The 18070-nt window shown below is 42.1% G+C and overlaps 1 protein-coding gene across 5 annotated transcripts in view; it reads left to right on the top strand.

Annotated features, from left to right (window-relative positions):
• The window catches only part of RCOR1 (REST corepressor 1), a 132900-nt gene that overhangs the window by 77367 nt on the left and 37463 nt on the right, over nt 1–18070 (top strand). For all 5 annotated transcript variants that reach the window (XM_077941745.1, XM_028851874.2, XM_028851876.2 and 2 more), the window contains exon 3: nt 1500–1583. In XM_077941745.1, the coding sequence (XP_077797871.1) occupies nt 1500–1583 (84 nt within the window). The remainder of the gene's footprint in view (nt 1–1499; nt 1584–18070) is intronic.

The raw sequence follows: 18070 nt of genomic DNA on the forward strand, positions 1-18070 counted from the left end.
AGGCAGGAGAATGGCGTAAATCCGGGAGGCGGAGCTTGCAGTGAGCTGAGATCCGGCCACTGCACTCCAGCCTGGGTGACAGAGCGAGACTCCGTCTCAAAAAAAAAAAAAAAAAAAAAAAGGGTATACTTGTGCTGGGCGCAGTGACTCACACCTGTAACCCCAGCACTTTGGGAGGCCGAGGTGGGCAGATCATGAGGTCAGGAGTTCGAGACCAACCCGGCCAATATGGTGAAACCTCCATCTCTACTAAAAATAAAAAATTAGCTGGGTGTGGTGGTGCACGCCTATAGTCCCAGCTACTCGAGAGGCTGAGGCAGGAGAATAACTTGAACCCGGGAGGCAGAGGTTGCAGTGAGCCGAGCCTGGGTGACTAAGACTCTGTCTCAAAAAAGGGTAAACTCAAAGACGGTCACTACATGTTTTTTGTCATATTTCTTTCTCATCTACATCCTCTTCCCATCTGCAACATAAATTCAACTTTTAATTTTACCTAATTCATACTGTTCACACTTTGGGTCCTTTTCACTATTCTGTTATGGTTCTTTAAAGTAACTGCCTCTCAGATTTTACTAAAAATGTACAATTTCCTCTTTATAAAACCTAGAACACATTGGTAGACAAAATTAAAGATGGAAGATCTGGCGGTATCATAAAAGAAGAAATTCGTTAACCAGACTGTGGGTTTCCTAGATTTTTGTTTATAGTAGGTTGTATGTTATATTTAGTTGCATTTTTCCCCTTAGAGTTTTAGGTTCCATAACTTTCATCATATTTTCAGAGTAGTTTATTTAAAGGAAAAAAAGTGGCCAAAATTAACCTTTAGAATGAATAAGTTTGGGCCTAAGCATTGTGAAGGTATGGTCACTGAACCTCCTGTTTCTTGAGTCTGCCTTGTGAAGATAATGTTTTAGGTATGTGTATTGTAGTAGATGACAGTTGCTTGCGGTTAATTCACTAATACATGTGAGCTCCACCCTTGGCACTTTTAAACGTTTTGGCCTACTATTTTGCATCACAGATTTTTAAGAATTAGTATGCATTTTAGAAGTTTACTTTCAGGTTAAACTTTTTAAATGGTTGTTCTTTAATAATGCTGTTAAAAGAATTTTGGAATTTCTGTTGCCAAGTCACTAAAAGGTTACTCAGGCAGAGAAGGGTAAGGGTGCTGCAAGCACACATGAAGAATTAACATTTTAAAAGAACCTTTGAGCACCTTGGCATGTGTGGATTTCTTTTTGGATGTCTCATGTCTAAAAGCAGAGCAGCATACTGTAAAATCAGTAAAAGTAGGAAAGGACTTGCAAGTAGAAATGTTTCAGCAGACTGTGTCGCCTACCCCATCTCCATCCTCACTCTGAGGTTAAGTGTGTGGTCCCATTGGTACAGATACAGGTAAAAGGTGGGTGTATTCAACAATATGTTAAAAGGTATTGTTACTTATTGCTTATTATATGTGTTAAATTTTAATGAGATTTTTCTTTTTTCTTTCTCTCAAGCCAAACTGGCAAGACGCAGTCAAGAACGGGACAATCTTGGCATGTTGGTCTGGTCACCCAATCAAAATCTGTCAGAAGCAAAGTGTAAGTCTTAGAGCACTTTTTTTTCTACCTTTCTTGTTTAATGTAAGATTTTAAAGGTACCTTTGAAGCTAAAAGTTTCTATATGTATTATATTTCTTCTATATTTTAAGATAAATAATTTGAAGAGTTTTAAAATTTATTATTATTTTTTGAGATGGAGTCTTGCTCTGTTGCCCAAGCTGGAGTGCAGCGGCACGATCTGGGCTCACTGCACTCTGCCTCCTGGGTTCAAGTGATTCTCCAGCCCCAGCCTCCTGAATAGCGGAGATTATAGGTGCCCGTTACCACAGCCAGCTAATTTTTGTGTTTTTAGTAGAGGTGGGTTTTGCCATGTTGGCCAGGCTGGGCTGAAGCTCCTGACCTCAGGTGATCCGCCCGCCTCGGCCTCCGGAAGTGCTGGGATTACAGGCGTGAGCCACCGCGCCCTGCGATCTATTCCAGTTTTGAACATGTTCTTTCTTACAGAGCACTGAAAATCTGCCTCCCTTTGTAAAAGCTTTGTTTTCCTGAACTTCGCTAAATAACTTTGCTTCCATATGTGTCCTTTAAATGTTCAGTCATTGTATCTCCTTTACTGTCTGAGTCCAGGCTAGTTGCTTCAGGTGCCATTTCAGATGGTTTTATTTTGGGGTCTCTTTTCATCTCCTGTCGTCCTCCTAAGTGTGTTTCAGTTGGTCACAATGTCCATCTTAAATTGTACTCGGAACTGAATATTAAGAATACTGAGCATTTTTTGAACCTTTATGCCAGCATTGTAGTAAAATGCTTTTCATACTCCTGTATCATTCAATGTTCATAGTAACAGGAAGATTTTGTCTCTGTTTTATAGATGGCATCCCATAGTTCAAAGAGTCAGTGGGTTGTAAAAGTAGCACAGATAGTGAGTGGTGGAACCACAGGTAGTATCCAGGTTTGCTGATGCTTCACTCGTGGGTCATAATCTCACTTATTTCTCAGGCTGTGTTCATTCAGCCTGTTAGCCACTATCTCTCTGTTATTACAGTTTAAAGTTTATTAGTCACTTTTCCTGTTGTATTACTTATTGGAGTCTTTGGAGTCAGAATTTAATTTTAATATTTTTCATAGACACAGAAGAAAAGAGCAGAATATGGAAAGTTAATTGGTTTTTAAACAGTGATATTGCCTATAAACTAAATTTACAGTTTTATTGTAAGCCCTGATTACAATTGTTTAAACAATTGTTAATTGTTAAAGTTGGTTAAAACTTTAAACGTTAAAAAAACTAACCTGTCCACTGAGGCTCCCAGTGCACAGCGAGCTCAGCTTATGGCAGAGACACACTTGAGCCAGGCCAGAGGCATAGGAGGACCAGATTTGACAGATATCAATACACAATTCTTACTGAGGCCTTTGAAACGGACCTTTATCCTGGAATTACCTTCAGAGAAGAACTGGCCAGAAAAACGGACTTCTGAGCCACGAATCCAGGTTTGGTTTCAGAACTGGAGAGCTGGAATACCAAAGAAAAGCCAGAGGAGCCCCAGCGTGGAGGCAGTCTGGACGCAGGCCCGGATCCCAGACCCCGATCAGCCTGGGGTGCTGGCCCCTACTGCTCCTGCCAGCAGGGCTTCCCAGGGGGCCCAAGCACCGTGGGCAATTCTCTTGGGAATTGGAGGATGCTTCGGGTCAAGCTCTCTGGGGGCACGCTGATGTTCCGGGCGCAAACGTGGCCCCCGCTGACCTGGAGATGGCAGCCAGTACGCAGAGCCACCCTTAGGGAGACATCCTTGATCTCTGCCCTCGGGCCCAGTGCTGCTTCCGGGTCCCTCTTGCCACCAACCCTTCCCACAGCTGGAAGCTGGTAGTGCTGGGCTTCAAGTTCATCCTGGGGCACCCGGCCTGCTCCCCGTACACGGGTCCCTAGCCCTGTGGGGGCTGGGGCTGCGCCCTCCTGCTGTGGAGCAGCAGCGGAGGTGGGACTGGCCGCGGGGGGAGGCGCCTGGGCGCACCCAGACCTGGGAGCAGCCGTCTCCGCCCCAGCCCCAGCAGTTCTGACCTTATCCTGCCTCTCTGTCCCTTTCCTGGCGGTAGCCACAGCCACAGCTGTCGCAGGGCCCCGCTGAGCGCTAGGAACAGGTTCCTTGTCTTCCTCCAGAGCCCAACTCGAGCCGGAGGCCCCAACTCCCCTGCCCCCAATGGCCGCTGCAGGGTCTGAACCTCAAGCGTCTGCACAGCAAACCCGTGGAAATAACCTGTCAGTGTCAAGCAATGGAAGACAGATGAACTAAGCCAGGGCTCGTCGGTAGCATTCACATTATGAAAATTGAAGAGGAATATTGGGATTTACTTACTTTGTCATGGAAAGGCTTCCAGACATACTTTTCAGGGAAATCAAGTTGTTAGGGTGGAAGGGCCTCGGGGTGCATGGGACCTAGGGGTTTTCCTTAGATGGGGTAAAAAAGGATTGACTTTATAGAATTCATCTGTCTTTCCATTTATTAACTGAGTAAACACGGAGCACTTAGAGTGAACCAAGTCCACTAGAGAGAAGGCAGGATGAGGACGGCTTTGTAGAAATGTATTATTTTGTAATCAGTAGTGAGCAATCATTTCTACACTGGGAAATAAACAATACTACAAAAACAACAAAACACTTACCTAAAAGTAGCATTTACATATTGTTGAAAGTTCATAGATGAAAGTATAAAGAATAAAAAACATTCACCTCTTATTCCATCACCCAGTGGTGATAACCGTTAAACACTTTGGGGTATTTCTTCCAATTTTTTTTTGTACGTATTTATATGAGTGAGATGATAGATTATCTGTGTGTGTGTGTATGTGTGTATGGTCTTCCTGAACATTGGACCTAAGCAGTTCCTATGTTATTAAAACTGCTTATAAAGGTTTTAAATAATTAGGTGTAATATTTATCATATGGATATATCAGTATGTTTAACAATTACTCTATTGAAAATTTAGGTGTCTCAGTTTTGGAAGAATGTAGAAGTCTTGGTTGTCCAGCATTTATTCCGACGTGAAGTAGAAATAAGTGATTTAGGACATATTTCTAGCAGATACTAAAAAATTGTGTATAAGGATGTCTGGAGAGCCCTGGCTTTTCTTGTGCTTCTTTTCTTTTCAAAGTGGCTGTTCAGAGTTCTGCCTCTTAGGGTTACTGAAAGCTTATAAAGTTACTTTGTGATTATAAAAATAAATGCTATTGTAGAAAATTCAAACGGTACTTAATGCATAATATGTAATTGTTTTCCACAAAATGTGAACTGTTATCAGTCTGCTCATAAGTACATCTGGGACTGTTTCATCTCAGTATATCTCCAGTTATCTAATTTTTTTTTTTTTTTTTTTTTTTGAGACGGAGTCTTGCTGTGTCTCCCAGGCTGGAGTGCAGTGGCCTGATCTCGGCTCACTGCAAGCTCCGTCTCCTGGGTTCACGCCATTCTCCTGCCTCAGCCTCCCAAGTAGCTGGGACTACAGGCGCCCGCCACCACGCCCTGCTAGTTTTTTGTATTTTTAGTAGAGACGGGGTTTCACCATGTTAGCCAGGATAGTCTCGATCTCCTGACCTCGTGATCCACCCGCCTCGGCCTCCCAAAGTGCTGGGATTACAGGCTTGAGCCACCGCGCCCGGCCTCCAGTTATCAAATTTTTTAACTGTAAATAATATGGATGTATCATAATTTTTCCTTTTTTTAAACAAAATTACCTGTATTACCTATTGATGAATATTTAGAATCTTAGTTCTTTTTTTAACTCTGTTTTAAAAAAAACCTGATCTGTAAAATGACTCTAGTTAGCATTCATGAATTATACATTTCTTTTTTTTTTGAGACAGAGGTTTATTCTTATTATCCAGGATGGAGTGCAGTTGTGCAATCTTGGCTCACTGCAACCTCCACCTCCTGGGCTCAAGAGAGTCTCCTGCCTTAGCCTCCCAAGTAGCTGGGACTACATACGCAGGCCACTGCACCTGGCCTTGAATTGTACATTTCAGAATAACTAGAAGAGGGCCTGAGTGCAATGTCCCACCCCTATAATCCCAGCACTTTGAGAGGCCAAGGCCAGCGGATCACTTGAGCTCAGGAGTTTGAGACCAGCCTGGGCAACATGGTGAAACCCCATGTCTCTAAAAGTCCCAAAAGTTAGCCGGGTGCAGTGGCATGTGCCTGTAGTCCCAGCGCTTGGAGGTGGAGGTGAGGATGCTTGAACTCAGGAGTTCAAGACCAGCCTGGGCAACACAGACCTCCCCTCTACTTTAAAAAAAAAAAAAAAAAAAAAAAAAAAAAAAAGGGCTAGAAGAGAAGAATTTCGAATATTCCTAGTATAGAGAAAATGTAAATATGTAGGATTATGGGTATCCCAGTTACCCAGATTTGATTATATGAATGTATCAAATTATCACATGTACCCTGGAAATATGTACATCTAATATGTATCAGTAAAATAAAATACATACATTTTAAGAGAGGATCTTGGCTCTGTTGCCCATGCTGGAGTGCAGTGGCACAGTCATAGCTCACTGCAACCTTGAACTCCTGGGCTCAAGCCATCATTTTAAAGAAAGCAATAGTGAAGATTTTTGCCCCTTAATACATTTCTTATTTTGTTGTTTAAAATAGATTTTATATTTTAGAGACATTTTAGCTTCACAGCTAAAATTGAGCAGAAAGTACAAAGAGTGCCCATTTATCTTCTGCCCCCACACACCCACAGCCTCCCCCAGTGTGAACATCCTGCACTGGGGTCCACCAAAGGGATACGTTTGTTATAATCAACCAGCCTACAGTGACACATTTTTATCACTCGAAATTCAGAGTTTACATTAAGCTTTACTCTTGTGTTGTGTGTTCTGTGGATTCCGATAAATGTATAATGACCTGTCCACCAGTGTAGTTATCATAGTTTGACTGGTTTAAGAAACCTCTGCTCCACCTGTTCATCTCCCACTCTACCTCCTAATCCCTGGCAACCGTTGATCATTTTACTGCTTCTGTAGAATGCCTTCCAGGTGGAATCATACAGTATGTCGCCTTTTCAAATTGGCTTCTTTCACTTAGCAATACGCATTTAAGATTCCTCTGTCTCTTTATGGCTTGATAGCTCATTTATTTTTAGTGGACTGTCTAGCCATGCCACAGTTTATCTGGTATATTGTCATGCTACGAACCCCTCTTCCATCCCCAGATTACAAACAGACTGATGTCTTCTGTCTTCCCCTCTTTTTTACATCGTTGTGGCAACTGAAATTATTGAATTGTATTTTTTCCTTCACTTACGTTAAACTCATACATGCTTTGTGCCTGGACTTCATTCTTTTCAGTGTTCCTGGCTCTTTATTTATTCTTTTAGGTGAATCTTAGACTTGTGGTAACAAGTTCTGTCCAAAAGTATCTCAATTCAGGTTATACTGAATTCATGTTTATCCTCTGAGTTTTCATTTACATTTTAAATTGAACAGCTTTGTGTCTGGGAATGTACCAGGAGTGAAAGGTTCAGGAATCTCATACTCTAATGGAGAGACAGAAAAAATGAACATGTGAGCAAATAATTTATATGTAGTTTTCCTAGGGCAACTCTTCCTTTTTAGAGATAAAAACACTGGGGTCTACAGAAGTAAAGTCAAATGGTTAAGGTCCCATAGCTAGTTACTATAGTAGCCCAGTTTTAGCTAGATCTCTTGTCTCCAGACTATATTTACCACACCTGTCTGCCTTCGTAGGCTGCTTCATTTAATAAATTATAATTCAATGCTTAAAACATTAATATTATACTAGTTTTTTTGGGCTGTGTCTAAGTAAAACTCATTTAATGAGAGATATAACTTACGGGATATGCCTAGAAAATGTGGCCTGTAGAGACATTTCATGTTGAGAAAGTGTAAATAATTCCCAATAACATAGATTAGAACAATGAGTTTAAATATTAAATGGTCATGGAAAATTACTTGATGAAACCATGACTTGAGATTTCAGCAACAAAGGAGTGAATGAAGTATACATTGCCATCATGTGTAATCTGGAGGGTGGCAGACTGAGAAACTGGAAAATGTTCACTTACTGGAGAAGAGTACAGTTGACTCACATCATTTTTACATCAAGCATCTCCCATGTACCATTGAGTCAGTATTCTGATGTTTCCCTTGGGACTTAGCAGAAGGTGCTGGCTTTCCTAGGTAGAAATAAAGAGTTGAAGATGGTTGACATTTGATTGAAATGTGGAAGTATGAGTAGGAGTTTGCTGGCTGGACCAAGGGGCCTAAGTGCACCCTAAACAGAGGAAATGATAGCATTTCCTTTTTTTTTTTTTTTTTTTTTTTGAGATGGAGTCTCGCTCTGTTGCCCAGGCTGGAGTACAGTGGCGCGATCTTGGCTCACTGCAACCTCTGCCTCCTGAGTTCAAGCAGTTCTCCTGCCTCAGCCTCCGGAGTAGCTGGGATTGCATGCGCATGCGCCACCACACCCAGCTAATTTTGCATTTTTAGTAGAGACAGGGTTTCACCACGTTGGCCAGGCTGGTCTTGAACTCCTGACCTCAAGTGATCCGCCTGCCTCAGCCTCCCAAAGTGTTGAAATTACCGTGCCCGGCCAGCATTTTCATTTTTAAAGGTGTGAAGATGTGCAGAGGAAATCCAGTGCTTAATTTTGGAGATTTGCCTGACTCTGACAAGTGTTGTCCCTGGGGCATAGAGAAATGAAACTGGAAAAGCAGGCCAGCTTCTTAAAGGTTTGGAGGATCCCTTGAAGGTTTTTTAGCTAGAAGTGATATGATTTACACTAAAAAGCTCTTGACAGTCCTGTGGTTTAGAGAAGAGTAGAGAAGAGGTTTATTGGTGGTAGTAAGCTGTTGATACAATTCCAAGTCAGAGAAGTTGATTGCCTAACCAGGTCAGTGCTGTTAAAAGGAGGCATGATGAAAATTCAGGAAGTCAAGTCAGGAGCATCTCAACTTGCCCCAAAGAGATGGAGACCATAGGGTTGTGGGCTTAGTGACTGGTTCAGGCAGCCTTTTACGTGTCTTTAAAGACTATTAAATGCCGTTAAGTATAGGCGCACTGTTCCATCATTTACTCCACGTTTCTGTTGAACCCCTATGAGGCAGTCTGTTGCTGTGATACAATATCATCTTTCCTCAGTCCCCGTTGTGATATTGTGCAGCTACCCTTTGCATGGATTCTATACCCCATGTCTGCACATCCTCTTTACTCCATTCCACGCTGCCCACCTTTGGCGACTCCATCCTCATTCCAATTGGTCTGCACCCTAAATGCCCACCTTGCTCAGCCCTACCCACCGGCTTTAGGATACCACCTCTTGCCTTCACACGGACACCCCTTTGTTGTGCATTGTACTTTTGGCAGTCCCCTCTTGTCTCTGTGCTTACATGTAGACCTACTTCAAGTTTGGACTTCGTTCGTCTAGAGAAGCAGCTGAACGTTAACAAAATGAGCGTATTAGAGTTTAAAGTATATGTGGAGGCCGGGCGCGGTGGCTCAAGCCTGTAATTCCAGCACTTTGGGAGGCTGAGATGGGCAGATCACGAGGTCAGGAGATCGGGACCGTCCTGGCTAACACAGTGAAACCCTGTCTCTACTAAAAAATACAGAAAACTAGCCGGGCGTGGTGGCGGCGCCTGTAGTCCCAGCTACTCGAGAGGCTGAGGCAGGAGAATGTTGCAAACCCGGGAGGCGGAGCTTGCAGTGAGCTGAGATCCGGCCACTGCACTCCAGCCTGGGTGACAGAGCGAGACTCCGTCCCAAAAAAATATGTATATATATATGTGGAGTTTAGGCCAGATTGTAGGCCCATTCTGGTTCCTTTTACTGACTTACGAAACACAAAAAGTTTACCCAGGCACGTGTGGTCAAATATAACGCAAAACTGTGGCCCAAGAGTCTTAATAAAAAGGATAGATTAATCTGAGGATTTTTTGTTGTTGTTTGATGATGATGATGATGATGATTATTATTATTATTATTTAAGGTAGGGCTTGAAAAGAAGGGGAGTGGAACTAGAGGGGAAACTCAATTATAGCCTTGTCTGTTGTTTATAGTTTGCTTTTTAAAAAATAAATAATCAACTAAATTGCTCATACTGAATGATGTTGATAGTTCCCTGAAGGAGCAAATTTCTCAGATGGGCTGCTGTTGCCTTGAGTGTAGAATTTAGCAAGGTAACTTTTGGCTATTGGATATCCATAGAAACAGATGGTCTTGCTCGTTTATGCATTATGCATTTTATAAGTTATATATAGTAAGTGTTTGTGCAGTTATTTAAGTGTTTGGATTTTGGGTTTTTTATTTTATAAAAATGAGGAAAAACTGGTCCAGTGGTAAGAATCATGGGTCTCAGTGTTAAAATAGACAAAAATGGAGATCATCAGCTGTGCCAAAAACAAGCTGGCTGATTTTTCTGAGATAGAGTCTCGCACTGATGCCTGGGCTGGAGTGCAGTGGCATAGTCTCAGCTCACTGTAACCTCTGCTTCGCAGGTTCAAGCGATTCTCCTGCCTCAGCCTCCCTAGTAGCTGGGATTATGGGTACCCGCCACCATGCCCAGCTAATTTTTTGTATTTTTAGTAGAGACAGTGTTTCACCATGTTGGCCAGGTTGGTCTCGAACTCCTGACCTTGTGATTCGCCCGCCTTGACCTCCCAAATTGCTGGGATTATAGGCATGAGCCACTGTGCCTGGCCTGATTTTTTTTTTTTAAGCTAGCTATTAACTCTAAAGAAAAGAATTGCATGTAACATGGTGGAGGTAGGTAATTTAAAGTTGAGTCAAAAGACAAGTTTAAATTAGGGATTTAAAAATAAGTTTCAGCTTTCTTGGAATAAGAGCTGTACCTATGACATACACAAAATTCATTTCTACTTTAGGATGTTTGACTTACTGTATCGTATATGAAAGTTTCAAGTAATATGAATAATGTGCAGTTATGTCATATATAATTCTAAACTTTCATGTAGATACATAGTAAATGTCAGGTGTCTCTATTCAAAGCATCCCAATAGCTTTTCAATTCATTGTAAGTTAAAGTCAAAAGAACCTGCTGACATAGCCTGGGCAGCATGGCAAAACTCCATCTTTACAAAATAATTAACCAGGCATGATGGTGCATGCCTGTAGTGTCAGCCTCTTGGGAGGCTGAGGTGGGAGGATCACTTGAGCCCAGGAGGTCCAGGCTGCAGTGAGCTGTGATTGTGCCACTGCACTCCAGCCTGAGCGACAGCAGGACCCTGTCTTAAAAAAAAAAGAAAAAAGAAAATAATAATAACACAAAAAAAGAACCTGGAAGTAACAAGGCCCTACACAGTCTGACCCCAATTCTCCCCTCTTGAACTCACCCAAAATATCCTCCTCAGGGTCTTCTCTGTTCTCTTCTTCTAGAGTACTCTTCTCCTAGATGTCTACATGGCTCACCCCCTCAGTTTGTTCTGGTTATTGCCTAAGTGTCATTATATCAGAGAAGCCTTCTTTCACCACACAAACCACTAACTGTCTTAACTCGCTTTCTTTCGTTCTGCTTATCATCAGCTGACATCATATTATCTATTTTATGTCTCTCATCTCTCTCCACTGTACTGTAAAACTGAGTGGAGGAACTTGGTATGTGTGTTCAGTTCTGTCAGTCCCCTCTTGGCATGTGGTGGGTGTATGATAAATAAGTTGTTGAATGAATGAGAAGGTGGTGGGAGTGCGGGATTCCTGTGGATAGAGATTTGCAAATACAGGCTTTTCTGCCATTTGCTCTGTAACTTGGGTTGTCTGGAATCTTCTAACGTTTCCTTCTTTGTCCCTTACCTTGTGGCTATCACTTGTTTACTCAGTAACTTGCACAACTGCTTGTGTACCAAGTGCTGGCAGGCACTGGCGAAATACACAAACAATCTGACAAGTCCCTGCCCAAGTGTAGCTTACAGTCTACGGGAAACTGCACTGGTAAGTAAGTTGATTGAGCGCTGTGAAGGAGAAGTGTACTTAAACAAATATCACATATTCTCACTTACAAGTGGGAGGTAAGCATTGGGTGCACATGGCCATAAAGATGGGACCAATCAACAAGACACTGGGGACTACCTAGAATGGGGAGAGAGATGGGGACAGGGGCTTAAAAAGAACCTCTTAAGTACTGTACTGAGTGAGTCATGGATCATTTGTACCCCAAACCTCAGCATCACGCTGTGTATCTTTGTAACAAACCTGCACACGTGCCCCCGATTCTAAAATACAAAGTTGAGGGGGAAAAAACAAAGCAAAACAACTTATTAATTCTTTGACTTGTGTGTGAGCAGCAGTAGTGATAGGGTAAGCCTATATTGGCCTGGTTTTCAGCTTTTTAAAAATATATGACTAGAAGAGGTTGAAGCGTGTGATTAAAATGAGTCTTTTGAGTGTGTGAAAAATATTTTTATCATTTTAATTTTTTCAAGTGCTCTAGAACTAGCTAAAATGGGCAAAACTTACTAGAATAAACATAGCTGAATGAGCTGAATTTACATACTAGTGGAAGCCTTCTATTAAACAGTAATTTACCTTGTAATCGTATTAATGTCTAATCTGTATCTTTATACAGAAAAACATTTCATTTTTTCAGTTTTAGTTTATCCTTTCTGTTGACAGTGGACATCCATTATCAGTTCTTGACTATTACAAATATTACTGCTGGGAGCATTCTTGGACCTATTTCTTGATACCCGTCTGGAATATATATGCTTAGCTCTGAGAGATCAGTGCCAAATTATTTTCAAAGTGGTCAGACTGGTTTACAGTGCTACCAGTAAAATGCAGAGTTTATTTGCCCCACATCCGCTCCAATAATTGCTGCTGTTGGACTTGTACATGTTAGACCAATCTAGTGTGAGTATAACAGTTTCATATACCAAGGAATTTTGCTGTTTTTGTTTGGTGTATTAATGGCATTGGTGTTATGTAACAAATATGCCCACATTTTAAAAAGAGGTGTATATTAATATATGTAGGGATGAAATGAAATAATTGGGATTTACTTTAAAATTCTTCAGCACATGTAAAGCACATTTTGGGATCAGTTCACCAAATTGTTCTATGGATGCAGATTAAAGTGTTGTTTCCATATTTAATTTACTGTCCTGTGGTTATGTAGGACAGTATATGTACCCTTAGAAAACACTTGCTGAAGGTTTAAGAGTCATAATATATGAAAGCTACTCTCAAGTAATTCAGGGAAGAGTTACACACACACACACATGCACACACACACACACACTTATTTTTATTATTAAAAATAGCCTCTAACTTACCCCACCGTGTGGACATAACCACTATTAAAGTTTGCTTCTGGATCTTTTCTGTATGCTTATATGCACTCTTATTTTAAGCACAAATGGTTACATCTTCTGTGTAACGGTTTTCAACTTTAATTTTCCTGCAATTAAAAATTAAACCGAGTTTTGATCCTGAATAATATCCCATCTTGTAGCATAATTTATTCACCCACATCTCTCTTTCTCTCTCTCTCTCTCTTTTCTTCTTCCTCTCTCTCTCTCTCTCTCTTTCTTTCTTTTCTTTTCCTTCTTTTAAAAAAGACCAGCCGGCTGCAGTAGTGAGAAGCTTTCTCCTTTTTCTTTTTCTTTTTTCATTTTCTTTTTTTGACACAGTCTTGCTCTGTAGCACAGGCTGGAGTGCAGTGACATGGTCTCAGCCCATTGCAACCTCCGCCTCCCAGGTTCCATTAATTATTTTTATTTTATTTTATTTTATTTTTGAGACGGAGTCTCACTCTGTCGCCCAGGCTGGAGTGCAGTGGCCGGATCTCAGCTCACTGCAAGCTCCGCCTCCTGGGTTCACGCCATTCTCCTGCCTCAGCCTCCCGAGTAGCAGGGACTACAGGCACCCGCCACCTCGCCCGGCTAGTTTTTTGTATTTTTTTTTTTTTTTAAGTAGACACGGGGTTTCACCGTGTTAGCCAGGCTGGTCTCGATCTCCTGACCTCGTGATCTGCCCGTCTCGGCCTCCCAAAGTGCTGGGATTACAGGCGTGAGCCTTCGCGCCCGGCTGGGTTCCATTATTTCTTGTACCTCAGCCTCCCAAGTAGCTGGAATTACAGGCATGTACCAGCACGCCTGGCAATTTTTGTATTTTTAGTAGAGTTGGAGTTTCACCGTGTTGGCCAAGCTGGTCTTGAATTTCTGACCTCAAGTGGTCGACCTACCTCAGCCTCCCAAAGTGTTGCGATTACAGGCGTAAGCTTCTGCTCCTGGCCCAAATCTTATTCTTGAACATTTAGATTTTCTTCTTTTTTCCTACTATAAATAACACAAGTACACAGGAATTTATAATGTCCTCTCCCCCGTTGAAAAGAAAGCCCTCCTTGATTCTGCAGATCAGGTTCCTCAATTATGTGCATTCATAGTTCTTTTTTGCGGGCACTTATAAGAATTGGAATTCATTATTTGTATGACTGTTTCTGTCTCCCCAGTCAGACATGCGAGTTCCGTAAGGGCAGAGATTGTCTATTTTAATCACAGCTATCGAAGCAGCACCAGGCACACAGTAGGCCTGAAATATTTGTTAAATCAGTGGAGAGTAATTTCAACATAATGTATTTTATAAAAGATAACTTTGCTGCGACCTACATTGAAAGCTCTTAAATATCTTGTTTATATAGCAGTGCTTGTTGAAGGCTACTCTATTGGATTAAGAATAGAAAACCCTCCACATTGCAAATGGTAGGACTTAACAGTGGGAGAGCCTGCCCCTCCCAACTCCCTCTCACAGGCCAGGAGAGCCCACCTTCTCATACTCTGTCTCACAATGGGGTTTAGCTTCTTTTTCAGAGCTAAAGAACCCCCCGAGCCTTCCTGTAACACAGACTCTCTTTCATCTTTAATGAACAAAATTAAGATTATTGCTGCCAGAGATAGAAAGTTGGGGAAAAGTCCTCGTGGGTCCCCTTCTTTGTTTGGAGCGATTTGATGCAGGTAGCTTGTATTTCTGTTAGTCTGCTTCCTGTTTCATCTTTTATCTTTTATCCATCACCTTAAGCATTTATGTTTTTTTTGTTTTTTGTTTAAATCTTAAGAAATGGAGGCTCACTATGTTGCCCGAGCTGATCTCAAACTCCTGGGCTCAAGTAATCCTCCCATCTTGGCTTATCAGAGTGCTGGGATTACAGGGTATAGGCATGAGCCACTGCATCTGGCCAGTCTTTTGTTTTGTATGAGGGTAGCTGGAGCACATTTAATTTTCTAAGGTTAAAAACTTATTTTGTTTCACTTAAGGAAACCATGTGGGAGGTCTTGAAAAGTGCACTTTTCATTTTCATCGCTGCCCTACCAGCAACTACTGGTGACTCTGCCAAATTCAGACAAGTCACTTCTCTGGGAGTTGGCGTTGGGGACTGACTTATTCTGTAAAGTGGGATTTTAACAAATTCCCACTAAGAAATGCCTTTTTTTTTTTTTTTTTTTGAGACAGAGTCTTGCTCTGTCGCCCAGGCTGGAGTGCAGTGGCACAGTCTCAGCTCGCGGCAAGCTCCGCCTCCCGGATTCACACTATTCTCCTGCCTCAGCCTCCCTAGTGACTGGGACTACAGGCACCCGCCATCACGCCCGGCTAATTTAAAAAAAATTATTTTTATTTTTATTTTTAGTAGAGATGGGGTTTCACTGTGTTAGCCAGGATGGTCTCGATCTCCTGACTTCATGATCTGCCTGCCTCGGCCTCCCAAAGTGCTGGGATTACAGGGGTGAGCCATCGCACCTGGCCAAGAAATAGCATTTTTATAAAGAAAGTACATTTTGTTACCTACTTGGAAGGACTGATTGATGAAATCCTTAGGCAGAATCTCTGGCTTGACTTTTTGTGCTGTTTCCACCCCAGAGAGGGAGCATTCAGATGTTTACTGTAGTAATGTCTGTGCCCACCAGGTGGCACAGTTGCTTTACTTAAATTATTTAAACTCTGATTCTCAGCAAGTTGTAATAACTCATTTCTTATTTTAATAATAAAAGATGCCACAGTATTTGTTACTATATTTTTAAAGAGAATTTTGGCATGTTCAGTTGAGTGATGAGAGAGAAATTGATGTAATGTTTCCTCTGTGGTACCTAATGCTACAGCAAGTGTTTCAAAAATATTTTTTTTAAAAAGCTCTGAGAAGGCTATAAGTCTTGTCATCAGCCAACTGTATGGTGCCAGCCTATTGCTCTGCATAGAATATGCAAGATCACACGGTGTTCTGAATATCTGCAGTATCTAGCGGGAGGGAAGGGTGAGTTAAGGTTACTGTGGCAATTTTCGTCTGCATTCCTCCCTTCTTTTGCACTTGAGACTTACTGAGGGTACTAGGGCATTTAGTTCATTGAATTAAAATGAATATAGAAACAAGTAAAGTTTAGCATCCATCTGTTTTTTACCCCTGCTTTCCATCACTTCATCAACCACAGTTCTGTTAACTTCATTCAAGCTAGATACAGTATGTTGATTAGCCTTGGTTCCCTGTACCAAGGAGGCTGTTCTAATCTGAAGAGCTCTTCTGCCTCTGTCTTCTGTCCTTAAGAGAGAGAACTGTGTTGGCTGGTCCGAAGGTAGTGAGTTATCTCAACTGGTTGTTCACAATTGCAGATGGAACTCCTTGTTCTACTCTTTTCCTGCTTCTCACTGCTGCACCCGGCTGGTCTTTTTTAAAAGAAGGAAGGGAGGGAAGGAGGGAAGGATTGTGCATAGAGGTTTTTGTTTGTTTTGTTTGGAGATGGGAGTCTTGCTCTGTTGCCCAGGCTGAAGTGCAGTGGTGCGATCTTGGCTCACTGCAACCTCTGCCTCCCTGGTTCAAGTAATTCTCCTGTCTCAGCCTCCCAAGCAGCTGAGATTACAGGCACGAGCCACCATGCCCAGCTAATTTTTTTTTTTTTTTTTCAGTAGAGACGGGGTTTCACTGTGTTGGCCAGGCTGGTCTCAAACTCCTGACCGTGTGATCTGCCCACCTCAGCCTCCCAAAGTGCTGGGATTACAGGTGTGAGCCCCTGCGCCCAGCCATGCATAGAGGTCGTAAACCTTATACCTTACCTGATATTTACCAGCTGTGTGACCCTAACCAAATTACTTCTGTGAGCCTCAGTTTCTTCGTTTGTGAATGAGAGTGATAATGGAACTATCAGAGAAGATTTTAAAAAATCATTGTAAAGACCTTAAAACAATGGCTCATACATAATACATTCTCAGATGTTAGCTGTTGTTTCTGCTTATCAGAATAGCTGCTGAACCTTTAGGAAGCTCTCCTTCATTGGTCATGATCATCATCTGCTGATTACTTGGCATTCCCATACTGTCCTACATCTGTGTTGTTATTTCTGTATTTGTTCTCTTCTGTTACCTGTGTGTTGTCTCAAGCTACTGTGGGAAATCGGTTCATTTTTGCTTTTTATTTTGGCTTGCTATTTAATACAGTGCTTTGTACATAGTAAGTTTAATTCAGTAAATGCTTGATTAGGCTTTTGGAATTTTGTAAACTTTCTTGAAGAATGAGGATTTCACATTCTGTCTTTAAGTGATATTATGAGGAAGCCCATAACTCATTCATCTGTGCTCTCCATAATGGTTATAACAGTGGATGGATTCTTCTGCTTCTGACCGACAGATTGGAATGTCAGCCAAGTTGCACAAGGCAGGCCCACTTTGCGCACCCTGTCAACATTGGGGAAGGGTGATGGGTGCAGATGCCCGGGCCGGTGGAAAGGTGCTGGCATTTTCTTAAGCAGCATGGATTTTGCTCATTGTTCTGATCAGCGTTTACTTCATGAGTTCCTGCCCCCAGTGGCTCCTCACTTCCAGATTGGTGAATTTTTAATCAATAAGGGGCAGAATTAAGATTGTTGTTGCCAGAGTTGGAAAAATCCCCATGGATCCCTGTTTTCTTTGTTTAAGAGCAGTTTTTTGTAGGTAGTTTGTATTTCTCCTGCTCCTCTTCCTTCCTGTTTCATCTTCTATCCACTGACTTTTTTTTTTTTTTTTTTTTTGAGACGGAGTCTCACGCTGTTGCCCAGGCTGGAGTGCAGTGGCGCGATCTCGGCTCACTGCAAGCTCCGCCTCCCGGGTTCCCGCCATTCTCCTGCCTCAGCCTCCTGAGTAGCTGGGACTACAGGCGCCCGCCACCGCGCCCGGCTAATTTTTTGTATTTTTAGTAGAGACGGGGTTTCACTGTGGTCTCGATCTCCTGACCTTGTGATCCGCCTGCCTCGGCCTCCCAAAGTGCTGGGATTACAGGCTTGAGCCACCGCGCCCGGCCCTATCCACTGACTTTTAAGCATCTGCTTATCTTTTGTTTTTTTATGAGGGTAGCTGGGAACACATTTTATTTTCTTGAAATAAGAAAAGCTTATTTTTGCTTCACTTAAGGTTGAAAGCTTTTTTTTGCTTCACTTAAGGAAACCACGTGGGAGGTTTTGAAAAGTGCACTTTTCATTTTCATTACTGTCCTACCAGCAGCTACGGGTATAACTCTGTAAAGGAACAGGGTAGGTGGTGGGAA

The sequence above is a fragment of the Macaca mulatta genome, chromosome 7 (assembly GCF_049350105.2).
Source record: "Macaca mulatta isolate MMU2019108-1 chromosome 7, T2T-MMU8v2.0, whole genome shotgun sequence".
Lineage (NCBI taxonomy): Eukaryota > Metazoa > Chordata > Mammalia > Primates > Cercopithecidae > Macaca > Macaca mulatta.